Raw genomic sequence first — 12,826 nt, forward strand, 5'->3', positions numbered from 1 at the left:
CAGTATTATCAGTGGTGTAGGATGTGCATGTGTGTAAATTGTAGTGGATGTGTGTTGTCAAGTTCATTTAACTAAGAGGAAAAGGAACAGTTAACCCTGTGGCTGCCTCATCACTCCACAGACGTCTGCTGGGGAGAGAGAGAGAAAGAATGAATGAATTGTGGGCCTTTATAATCTCAGAGCACTGGGCCCAGGTGCCACAATCAACAAACCCAGCCCACAGACTGAAGTCACACCGGAAGGCCGCTGTCTCAACAGCAGGGGTCGCCACAACTTCACTTCTATTTTTTTAAATATATGTTGTTAATTAATTAGTCTATGTAATGTTATTTTCTTGTTTATCTGTATTCTTTATATTGAGCGCATGTCTGCAATGTTTGTATATTTTAATTTTGTATCAAAAAAGTTTGATTTATTTTATATAAAGTTGCAACAAAAAGTAAGTGAACCCTTTGAAATTACCTAGTTTTTTGCATTAATTTGTCATAAAATGGGATCTGATCTGCATCTAACACCCAAGTATAGACAAACACAACATGCTTAACCTAACACCACACAAACAATAATAATATGTCATGTTTTATAGATCACATCCATTAAACATTCATAGTGATGGTGGAAAAAGTAAATGAACCCTTGATTTAATAACTAGTCGAACCTATTTTGGCAGCAATAACCTCAACCAAACGCTTCTGATAGCTGCTGATCAGACCTGAACAACGTTCAGGAGGAATTCTGGACCATTCTTCCTTACAGAACTGCTTCAGCTCAGTCATATTCTCAGGAAGTCTGGTGTGAACGGCTCTCTTGAGGTCATTCCACAGCATCTCTATTGGATTGAGGTCTGGGCTCTGACTGGACCACTCCAAAAGGCAGATTTTATTTTTTGAAGTCGAAGTAGAGTTACTTTGATATTTAAGGTCATTGTCCTGCTGCATCACCCAACTTTAACTGATCTTCAGCTGGCAGACAGCCACTCTGACACTAACCTGTAAGATTCCTTGATAAAATTGGGAATTAATTTCCCCCTCAATAATAACAAGTGGTGTAGTCTCTGAAGCAGCAAAACAGTCCCAAATCATGATGCTCCCTCCATCATACTTCACTGTTGGAATGATGTTCTCATATTTGAATGCAGGGCCCTTTTTACACCATACATAGTGCTGCGTGTTCTTCATGAACTATTCAGCCTTTGTTTTGCGGACTGATGAAACATTTCCCCGAAGTGTCATGGAGTGTGCTCTTTGGCAAACCTCCGGCATGTAGTGATGTTTCTTTGGAAATCAGCAGTTCCTCCATGGTGTCCTGCCATGGACAACATACCTGTTCAATCTTGTGTGTGGTAGACTCATGATTAGAGATGTTAAGCAGTTCCAATGAATCCTTCAAGTCTTTACTTGTTGCTCTGGAGGGTTTTTTGAGGGTTTTTTTTTTACATCGCTAAGCTTTCTGTGTTGGGCCTTTGGGGTGAACTTGGCTGGGCGGCCACTTCTAGGGAGAGTCGCCACAGTACTAAATTGTCTCTTTTTTTGGACAATTTGTCTAACTGTGGACTGGTGAATACCTTAAGTCTTTGAGGTTCTTTGCAGTAATTCGGAGAGATCTCTTTTTTGTAAGGCATGATTCACATGAGCAGATGCTTTTTGTGAATAGCAAACTCAAAAAGTCTGAGTGTTTTTTTACAGGTCGAAGTATCTCTACACCTCTCTTAATTCTCATTCCATTGTTAGGACTTCAAGTTTGCTAACTCCTGACTCCAATTAGCTTTTAATGGAGTCTAGCTAAAGGGTGCATTTACTTTGTCTACCAGCATTATGAATGTTTCATGGATATATTCAATAAAAACATGATATATTATAATTGTTTGCATGATATTAGTTTAAGCATGTTGTGTTTGTCTATAATCAGGACTTAGATGCAGATCAGATCGCATTTTATGACAAATTAATGCAGAAAATTAGGTCATTTTAAAGGGTTCACATACTTTTTCTTGCAACTGTATGTAGCTAAATTGTTAATAATTGTTAAATATTCTTCTTGATAAAGGACACTGGCAGGCTTTCACAAAAAAATAAAAATAAACTTGATTAAAGAATTGGAATTTGCCCATCCAGTTTTCAGTGAGGAGCACTCAATGCAGGCGATGTGCTGATGCATTTCAATGATATCAAATTTTTAAATTTATGTTTTAGATTGCTCCCATTTGATCTTTCCCCATTAAAATAACATAAGGGGATATCATACCTATTGTGAGATGTCAGTATTTACCTTGTTAAGTAGCTTTATATTTTACCCATTTAATCAATATTTATGCTATCTATTTACTGCACATGACCTGTTTTCTATTTGTCCATGTATGTAAACTCATTACTGTTTATATGTTTGTAATGTTTTAGATCATTTGTATGGAGTATTCTGTGTGTATTCAAAATGTGTGATGTGTGACTTGTGATATGTTGGACTGTACTGTTTCTCTAATATTTTGGATAACTTCTATCTGGTATTTACTGTTTGTTTGCTATCTAAAACACCAATAAAACAAAGAGCAAAAACAGCTATTAAACAAAAACAACTCCATTCCTACCTGACTCTTTTGTTTTCTATTACAAATGAAAAGAGTGTCTATTAGGATACAGTTTTTGAGGGATTCAAATTAAAGTAAAAAGTGTGACAACCAACCAAGTTCTCCACTCTCTATCTTCTATTTAATGACCATTCGAAATTCAGTGACTCACACTACTGTTTTAGGGGCCTATGGACAATTTAAACGCTTATAAGCAACACTGTGTTGAGCTAAACGCCGACAGCCTGACAACAGCACCTCGTCAGAGCCAAACTCCTGACAGAAGTCAGTTGATCCTGATAGCACCGGTGCTGATAACTGTATTAGTGTCATTGATTTCTGCCAGTGCCCCCTTTGACAGCTGTTTTAATGTGTCATCAAAGTCCATCTGGTGCAGTCTGTGCTTCTCCTGCAGCGTGCATTAACGACTTTTCAAGCAGCAGAGTCGTAGGTGGATGAAAAGAAGAAATACCTGTCAAACCATCATATGATCATAAGGGTGTCAGTGGAAGAGATCTGTTCTGTCTGTGTGGAAGCGATCAGTGAGTGCCTTTGCAAACGTGTTAAACCTTTCACTTTTATTGACACATATTCCATAAGGGACAGTTTCATAATTTTAGCAGTGTTATGTAATCTGCATCACTTAAATATCTAGAAATCAAAATAATTTTTTGCCACTTAGCCTTTCTGGTCCAGGATGTAGAGGCAGCAGGCTCAGATGAGAAGCCCAGACCTCCTTCTTTAGAGCCATGGTCCTCAGGACATGCAGCACTCCCAGGCCAGACTGGGTATGAAGTCCCTCCAGCAGGTTCTGGGTCTGCCCTAGAGCTCCTCCTAGTTGGACATGCACAGAATATTTCCAAAGGGACGTCATCAATGCTCAGGGCTTTTTATAATGGCCTTGGAACATATTTATGGCCAATATGAACTGACACTGGGATAAGAAATTCACTGTTGTGCCCTACTGACCCCTGCTTACTCCAATTTTTGTGTACAGTGTATGCAATCTGTATGTATTCATTTATGTATAGGCGTACAGGTCTATATGATGACAACTGATCCATCTCCACAACACACAAGCAAATTCAAGATGTGAGACATGGTTAAAAGCTGTAGAAAAGACAAGACTTTTCCTAAATAAGGTGAATATAGCATCAAATCTCATGCAGTACCTGCATGTTTATTTAAGACTATTGTAGTGGTTAGCGCTCTCGCCTCACAGCTAGAGGGTCGCCGGTTCGCCTCCTGCCTGCGGCTCTTCTGTGGAGTTTGCATGTTCTCCCCGTGTCAGCGTGGGTTTTCACCGGGTTCTCCAGCTTCCTCCCACAGTCCAAAAAACATGCACTTAGGTTTAACTGGTGACTCTTAATTGCCCGTAGGTGTGAATGAGAGTGTGATTGTCTGTCTCTATGTGTTAGCCCTGCGATAGTCTGGCGACCTGTCCAGGGTGTACCCCGCCTCTTGCCCAATGTCAGCTGGGATAGGCTCCAGCCCCCCGCGACCCGATTGCGGATAAGCGGTTAATGGTAATGAATGAATGAATTGCAAAGCAGCAATGTGTTTAAGATGTTAAGATGGTTTGTAAAATGGCATCAACAAACAAATGTAATATTGTTTTTAGAAATATAATACATTGCCCTGCAACTTTCTGTAGCAAACACTATTAGAATACTTGCTTCGAGGAATTGTGAGTTTATATGGACTTTCTGTAACATATGATATGTTGCTGACATTAAAAGTGTATTTTAAAAATATACATCTAACCTAATCTTTCCAACAAACATCTTTCTATCAAATATATAACTACTCTACTCTATATGTGTGTTCTGTGATACTAGAAACAATGCTACATTTATTTTATGAATGCATTTACATTAAATTCCTCATTAAAGTTGAACATGTATTTGACATGTTAGTGGGCGTGTAGGACAAAGATTTTTACCAAAAAAAGGACGTAATTTATTATTTATTTTATGATATTTTATTTATTTATTTTAATTTCAGATATTGTCATTTACATTGTAAGTTTAATAACCGTGCCTGCAAATTGTCTCAATTATAAAAAAGGTTTTGGGGAAAATGGAAATTAAAAATTCTGCTTTCGGTGAGTATTAGCATATTAGCAAAATGCTACATGGGGACACATGTCGATGTTACACAGGAAGCAGCACGGATGTGATTTCATGCGGCGCATGCTCCTCTTCCGGTCTCTTTTCCCTTAGCCACCGGACGAAAATGGTAAGCTGAAATGCTGGCAGTCAGAAATCGCTTAACATCTGTATAATGTCCCGTTTATCTGACACGGACTGTTGGTGTTTCGATGTCGGATAAACATAATAACCGTTTGGGTGAACTATTTTTACGATTAAGTTTCATTTTAATAAAAAATGCGTTTTTCTTCTTGTACTCATCCAGCATTTAGTTGCTGCTAATAGCATTGCAGTTCAGGCTACAGAATGGGCCTATGTTAGTCGGGAAAAGACCATTTAACGCTAAAATCACTCTGGATATTTTCGAATATACCTGAAAGTTTACCACAAATAAACTAATGTTATTACTCGTCTTCAGAAGGTAATGGTAGTAAGCTAAATGGCTTACGAGCGTTTCTAAAGCGGCTAGCATAACTGGCTAATCACTTCATGTAACTGAATGAGTGTGGTTCCTTTTGAGTGTACACACTGTCGGCATGCAACAGTAGCAAATGCGGACATGCAAACCCTATTTTCAACCATCGTTTTTCATCCAACTGGATGAAAAGTTGCCTTATTTTGTATTAATGTAGATATGTTGGGTTGTGCTGACCGTAAGGCACCCCTCACATCCAACATCAAGTGGTTGTTGCTGTCTTGTCAGTGATGTTTTCAAACACAAATGTCTGAACAAATGATATCCTATGATTCATTTTTCTGTACTGAGACAAGACTGATGGCTGTGACGTGTATTGTAAGTCTCTGGGAATTGTCCCTGACCTTCTATTTAATATTTTTACCCCCTCAGACGAAGGGAACATCCTCTTTCGGTAAACGCCGGAATAAGACGCACACCCTGTGCCGTCGCTGTGGGTCCAAGGCCTATCACCTGCAGAAGTCCTCTTGTGGCAAGTGTGGCTACCCCGAGAAGCGCAAGAGAAAGTGTGAGTAACCTAATGGTTTTACCTACTATAAAGATGAGTAAAATCATTACTTGTTCATTGGTAGTTGAGTAGAAATATCTGTTGCGTTATATAGCTTTGTCCCCAGTTGATTCGGTTCAACTTGTTTTCCAGCATAGGTTGACATTAACTGAGCTAGAACTATGTTAAATGTTCTTATTGGAACAGAATAAGGAACAATTCAATGGTTCAGACCAATCTAACTGGGCCTGGCTTGATGCTTACTGATGTTTGTTTCTGTAGACAACTGGAGCGCTAAGGCCAAGAGGAGGAACACCACTGGAACTGGCCGTCTGAGACACCTGAAGGTTGTCTACCGCAGATTCAGGTAAGATCTTTAGATCTAATACACTCGGCTTAGAAGTCTGAGAACACATCTTGTGGTGTTTCTGGAATTTGTTGCTTGTAATCTGTTGTTGGGAAAAATTGTGTTTGCAGTCTGTGCTACAGTGTAGGGTTAATGGGTTTTTATTGCCTTGGCATAGAAATATATGGGATGAATTGTCATCTTGTGGCTCAGACTTTGGACATTAATGGTATTAACATAATTCAGAAATTAGGCTGCAACAAAGTTATTTTCTATCTATTAATATGCAGAATTTTTTTTGATTAATCAACCTATCAAATATTAGAAAATACTGACATTTCCAGGTACTGTCTTCAAATATCTTGTGTCAGTCCAAAATCCAAAGATATACAGTTTAATAATATATAAAACAGACAAAAGCTGGAAATCTCCACATTTTAAAGACTAAAAACAGAATTTTCTGCCATCATAAAGTAAGAAATTACTTTAACCAATATCAAAATAGTAGGAGGGTTATTCTGACAATTTGATAAATCGTTTGCTTAGATAGAAGTCTTAAAATTTAGACAAGATAAACCTGATTGTAGTAAATGAATTTGATTCATTAACTGCAAACATTGAGTCTGCTGTTTTGTTGACATATTTCCCAGTGTGGAGTATAAGCAAGATTCCTCTCTTTTAACTGCCAAGAGGAAGCTGTTTCCACATTTTCCAATTCAGATAGTTATATTTTCTGGCCATGATGTGAAACGGTCACAAGAAATCTTAGACTGGTATGTTTATGAAAACCAAACAAACGCTGGATTATATTTCCATATTCTAATCAGCATTGGTGACATTGTAAAATGAAAGGCATGGTGCTTTTGCAAACAACAACTTGAATGTTGGAGTATAAACAATTTTTAAACTGTTTACAAAAACACAAGACAAATGTCATTACTGAATTCACCAAACAGTACAGGTTTTTACTGCAAGACTATAAACAAGAAGCTGTACACTAAATATCTGTTGGGACATCGCATGCGTACCTCGCATAGACTTTTTTTGTTTTGCTCATTTTTAAATGGGTAACTCAAAAGAGGGTGTTTTCCCCTCCAGGGTTAATTAGTCTTGCACAGGTTTATTCCCACTCAGAGAAAGAACGGAGAAAGATAATTATTTGCTGGCTTGTAATGGGTTTCCTCCCATTTGTCAACATATTTGGCAGCGAAATGTTTGTTTATGCCAAATACAGTGGGGTTCTTTTAGCCCGTCTATGGTCTGGTTTTAAGTCTCTTCAATGCTGCTTACCAATGATGGTGAAAAAATAAATGTCTGAACAAATGATTTCAAAATGATATCAGTATTTTCTCTGAGGTAAGCATCATTGGTAAGACAAAATCAAATCACTGTGTAATGTTTTATTAGTATATTTAGCTTGGCATTAATAGATTTTGCCATTACAACTTGCATCCCATTGTGCCACATGAATGATGGATAACTAACAATAATACTACCCACATTTCATTTAGCTGTGCCAGTTCCACATACCCTACTGGTATTGTTTGCTCGTTGACTGAAGCACTTCAGTGGAAATGAAAATAACCGTGATGGTTATCAGTTAAACCTTTTCTTTCCCTGATATCACAAAATGTGCTTTTAAAAGGGTTTAAAAAAGCTTTTTTAACAGTTTTAAACAAGTCAAGGAGAATTAAATATTTATGGTTAAGAATTAATCACAGCTCTTTTAGCTGATTACCTCACTATGTGGCAGACCAACCTGTAACTACTGGCAGACAGTAAACTGTGGCATTAAGCTTTTAGCACATATTTAAAACAGGGGAAAGGCCATGGATGTAGAGCGAGGGACAGTATAATGAGTTTGTGGATGTTCAAATATGTATCTTTTATTTTTTAAATGGCGTTTGTCTACATTAACCTCCCTTCTCCATATTTTCCAGGAATGGTTTCAGGGAAGGCACCACCCCCAAACCCAGACGTGCTGCTGTGGCCGCCTCCAGCTCATCCTAAAAGACACATTTTTTGTTAAATAAATGTGATGTTAAACAGGAGTTTCAGTCTAGTCTCTTGAATTTTAAGCCTTATTGTCTGGCCAGTGAAAGCAAAAGACAGAGGTGATGTAATGAACACATTAAATATACACAGGGTGATAAGACTTCAATCCCACTTGGTTAATTTGTGCAGATTTTGAAATATATTTTTTGTCAATACTCGACACAAACCTGAAATAAATGGACTTTTCAGAAACCTGAACTACTGTTTTAATATTGGTTTTGTAATAATCAGTCAGTGGGATCTGAGCTGCTTGAGTTAAAATATAAAAACTACTTACAAATTGGCAAAATTAACCCATTGAGGCCTGAAAAATCGCTGGGCGATTTTAAAATAAGCCTCTAATTTTCTGAAAATTCTGGGGAAAGTGTCAACTCTTCTACTAAATAATAGATTTTTCAGCCTCTTTAGCAGATAAAAATGAAATTCGAAAAGTATTTGAGAGCTTATACAAATACTACAAAATGACGTATCCGCTTTTTGAAATGGTATAAAACTGATATTTTTGCAGAAATATTCTTGTAGCTGCATGCAGGGCAAGTGGTTTGTGGGACAGGGCTGAAGATAAGTGAGCTAAAAGTCTGCATCAAGTGTGTACATAGACAGGATTCAGGTATAAAATGGTAAATGGACTGCACTTGTATAGCGCTTTAATCCAAAGCGCTATACACTACAGTCCGAGCTCATTCACCCAAACTGACAATATATATAATTGGGATCTAATCAAAAGTAAGATGCCCACAACTATTGTGGTTGAGTTGGGTCTCTTATCCAGAGGTGGAATGCAACTGATCATACAGTTTTGGCATACTTTGCTTCAGTATTTCCATTTTATTCTGCTTTATACTTCGGTACATTTTTGAGGTAAACTTTTTACTCCACTCTATTACATTACTCAATACATACGGTTGGTTACATAAACATGCTCCTATGGTATGATGCATTTGTGTAAGGCATCATAAATTAGCTCCATGTAGACAAACATTAAAATTGTTTTATGCATATTTGTTAGTGATAAACTTGGAAGTACATTTTTCTGATAAGACTTGTGTACATCTCCCACTATCATCCATATCTATGTTCATTTATCTTTTTTTGCTGCAACTGGTTAAATGCAATGTACAGAACTGATGCAAAACCATTTTTTCATATAGAATCGCTTGTAGAAAATTTCAGGGGCCCACCTTAAATCGCCCTGCAACGCAATTATTCACATTAACACCATTTTAACTATTTAAGGCCTACTAATAAATGCTTCGGTAATAAATAAACAACTACTTTAAGAAAATTACAAATATTTAATTTTATTTTAAGGTCACAAATAAAAAATAAAATCATTTTACATCCTTAAGAGTTCAATATGCCCCTTAAATTTTGTGAAAGGAAGTTCTGCCTTAGCAATAAAATAAAATGAAATAAATAAGCCTCCTCTGTCTCGGTGGGGCTGTATGGTATGCCAGTTGTACAGCACAAGACAGGAAGGACTTGGCCCGGGTGGTAAGAACAGCACAGGATTGTGGGACGACCACTCCCAGACCTGGACTCGGTCACAGATCCTGCCGAACCGGGTCGCAGACCGTTTGTCCCCCTGCCTTCAGGACGGGGGTTCAGAACAATAAAAATCTGGACTAACACATTGAGGAACACTTTCTTCCCCAGTGCTGTGACCTTCATCACACCTTTTGCACCCACACACCCCAGCACCTAAAAACTGTGACACTTCCTGCACTGCACTTTAATTGTTGTGTGCTGCTAGTATTTATTTATCTTGTTTTTTCCCCCTCTTTCTACAGCCCCATTCAGCTATTTTCCACATCTTGTTTTTAACTGAATGTTCTTTGTTCTTTCTATTTATTGTCTGTATGTTTAAGTCTTTTTTATGTCTTTTTACTAAAAAAAATAAACAGAATTCTGTTGCACATTGTACAATGATAAAAAAGAATGTCCAAAGATGGGAAAAACGTCATAGTATAGTTTTTAAAAAAAGTAAAAAATCGGTCATAGTGTCGTTTGTACAAAAATGGCAAGAAACGCTGTAGAATAGCACATTGATCATGGTAATAGTATTGTATGTCCTAAAATATCAAGAAAACACCTTGTTGTAATGGTTGCAATATGTCTAAAGATTGAGAAACAATGACATGCACATCATGCCCATCCAATTCATATGAAGGCAAAATATTATAATAAAAATAGATATATTAGATAATCATTCAGATACACATTCAAAACAAAATTAATTAAAATGTAAAGTTGTTAAAGACAAAATTACAGCAGAACACCACTAATATATTTCTATATTAACAATATAGAGACTAAAACCAAACATATACAAGACAACAGAGGACTGAGACAGATTCATAGTTATATGGATTTGATCTCAGGATAAAATATTTAAACAATAACAATAAAACAACAGAAAAAGCTGTGAAAGATTCCATGGTTGCTACGTTTGTCTCTAGGTAAGTCAAGAATATAAGATCAGAATTTAAACAAAGACAACTTCTCAGACGGTAAAAAAAACATCTTTCTGAACTTTCACTCGACGATTTCTCTGAAATTACCTCTTCAACTCTGAACTTTTTGCATCCTGTCAAGAGTTAAAGACCCAAAGTGAAAAGTTACAGCGAGAAAAGTGACTTCCATCATGGAAAATGTGAGATTTTAACACTGTGAAAATCTGCATTGTTTTCTATGTATTTTACCATTGAGCCGTTCAGATCTCTCACAGTTTACTGATGTTTAGTCAACCTGCTCTGTTTAAACCCTCCTCCACCCCGGGGCCACTTACAGACAATATATTAAAGTGGAAATTATTAAACTACATTATAAATAATGTAAGAGATGTTAGAGTTCGTTTTTTTTTTTGCAGAACGGATGAGAGGAGAGTAAAAGCCTTTTGACTATTTATTTAAGACAATAATGAAAGAGTAAATGATGTACATCGACCTTCTCTGTTCAGAAATCACAGGCTGCAAAGCAGTTAGCTGTAACCACCTCCCAGAAAAAGGATCCCTAACTTACTTTTACACAGAGTTTTATAATATGAATGTGCAATTATCTGATTGGTCAAAAACTGTTGGGGCAGCACCATGGTTTAGACTCGGCCCGCCCATTACGTAGGCACGCAGGCTAGTCCTAGCCTCTTGGTGCTTCAGCTTCCGGTCAGCGCCCTGTGGAAGGAAAAAAAGCTAACAGCACACTATTGTATCTTGTCTAGTGTTGGTCAGTATCAATCTCCACCTGGGCCCGTGGCCTTGAATTGGAGCACAAAGAGTGCTTCAGTTTTTTATCTGCTTGCCCTCAAAATATGTGGCGATGTGCAAAGCGTTATCAGTGTGTCCTTTCTTTCGATACTCCTTATTTCTGTGTGCTGTGCCTGGCATACAAATGTGTTTTATAAATGTGTCTAAGCAGCATTCTTGCTAAAAGTCATAATGTGATTATTGCTATTTTTTATTAATCCCTAACAGAGAGGATCGCTTTTACCGTAATAAAGCACAAAACTCTGCATTTTATTCAATAAAAAATGATATATTTTATATTTATATAAACTGCATTTGTTTTTCAAATTCACAATTTTAATCGTGTTTAAAACTGAGACTAATCTGGGAGAAAATATGTTTCTCTCTTAACGAAATTTGAGAATGCAGTTTGTATGGGGATGTAATTTCTTCTTTGGAGGACTTGTTTGTCCTCATTCTGCAGCAGTCCTGCAGTCCTCTAATCCTAACCCTCATACAGATACATCTACAGGACTTTAGGCGAGTTGTTTTTAAGCTGCTCTGAGCTTCTCACAGCGTCTCTGCCTCTTTCACTTAGTAAAATGCCAGAGCATCAGTCTCCAAACATCTTAAGCAACAAAACAAGACTAAATATTTACCAGGAGCCAAACAATGCTGAAATTTCTCAGATGACGAGTGGAGGAAAGTCTGTTTACGAGTGAGTCAAAGGTTTGTGTTTTATGGTTGCAGCTGGAAAACATCCATGGAGACCGCCACAGTGAAGAAAAGCAGCGGTGAAAGGTGGTGGAAATGTTTAGGTGTGTGAATTCAGAAGATCAACTACATATTAACAAAAGAGAAGTAAAGCTAATATGATCTGCCACATCAGTTCAAAAGGAGAGTGTGGCATCAATCACAGATAAGTCAGCCAGGATTTCATACCAACAGTATTTCTCAACATGCCTCTTGGTTCTGCCCCAGAGTTTCTCCTCTGTGCTGCCAAAATAGTCTCTACCTGTGAAATACTGTTGTTGTTGGCTGTACTTCTGCCAGTTTCACTGCAGCTTTCTATTCTATTCTGCAATGTTTTTTAGGTTGATGGATAAAAATGTTGGTAAAGTGAATATTACTTTCAGCTATTATTAATATTTTTTATTCAACTCAATTGTACATCATGCATCACTAGCTATGTTTCAACTTTAATGCAATGTCAATTACTACCAATGTTGTTCTTGAAAATAATTCATATCCTATAATGGTTTGCTGTAGATCAACTTCTTTATGTTTTTATACTGCAATTTGAGTTTTTTTTATATATCGTTATATTTTGTAGAGCTCAAAAGTAGTAATAGAGTTTGTGCTCTCATCAATGCAGGATCCATGAAGATACACACCAGAGGCAGACCCAGTGCCACTCCACCACCGGCTTACGGAGGGCAGTGTCTAAGGCCCACCTTAGATCCAGTTTGCCCCCGGAAACCACTGGCCTCAGCTCAATGAAGCAAAAAAAGCCATCAGATGCCAAGATG

General features: G+C 37.4%; 1 protein-coding gene and 2 non-coding genes across 3 annotated transcripts; all 3 read left to right on the forward strand.

Annotated features, from left to right (window-relative positions):
• Positions 1–4,648: 4,648 nt before the first annotated feature.
• Positions 4,649–8,274, forward strand: rpl37 (ribosomal protein L37). Its single transcript, XM_059358719.1, has 4 exons — positions 4,649–4,801; positions 5,561–5,696; positions 5,958–6,042; positions 7,962–8,274. The coding sequence occupies exons 1-4, from the start codon at positions 4,691–4,693 to the stop codon at positions 8,029–8,031; spliced, it is 402 nt and encodes a 133-aa protein (XP_059214702.1). The 5' UTR covers positions 4,649–4,690; the 3' UTR covers positions 8,032–8,274.
• On the forward strand, positions 5,407–5,486 carry LOC131993024 (small nucleolar RNA SNORD72). Its single transcript, XR_009396274.1, has one exon. It is a non-coding gene; the product is annotated as a small nucleolar RNA SNORD72 (small nucleolar RNA).
• Positions 7,305–7,384, forward strand: LOC131993023 (small nucleolar RNA SNORD72). The gene has a single exon (XR_009396273.1). It is a non-coding gene; the product is annotated as a small nucleolar RNA SNORD72 (small nucleolar RNA).
• Positions 8,275–12,826: the final 4,552 nt, after the last annotated feature.

This window comes from Centropristis striata, chromosome 19 (assembly GCF_030273125.1).
Source record: "Centropristis striata isolate RG_2023a ecotype Rhode Island chromosome 19, C.striata_1.0, whole genome shotgun sequence".
Classification (NCBI taxonomy): domain Eukaryota; kingdom Metazoa; phylum Chordata; class Actinopteri; order Perciformes; family Serranidae; genus Centropristis; species Centropristis striata.

Coding starts and splice junctions, on each gene's coding strand:
- rpl37 (XM_059358719.1), top strand. CDS start 4,691: ATGCTACATGGGGACACATGTCGATGTTACACAGGAAGCAGCACGGAT. Junction 5,697..5,957: donor CGAGAAGCGCAAGAGAAAGT/GTGAGTAACCTA, acceptor TTGTTTCTGTAG/ACAACTGGAGCGCTAAGGCC. Junction 6,043..7,961: donor GTTGTCTACCGCAGATTCAG/GTAAGATCTTTA, acceptor CATATTTTCCAG/GAATGGTTTCAGGGAAGGCA.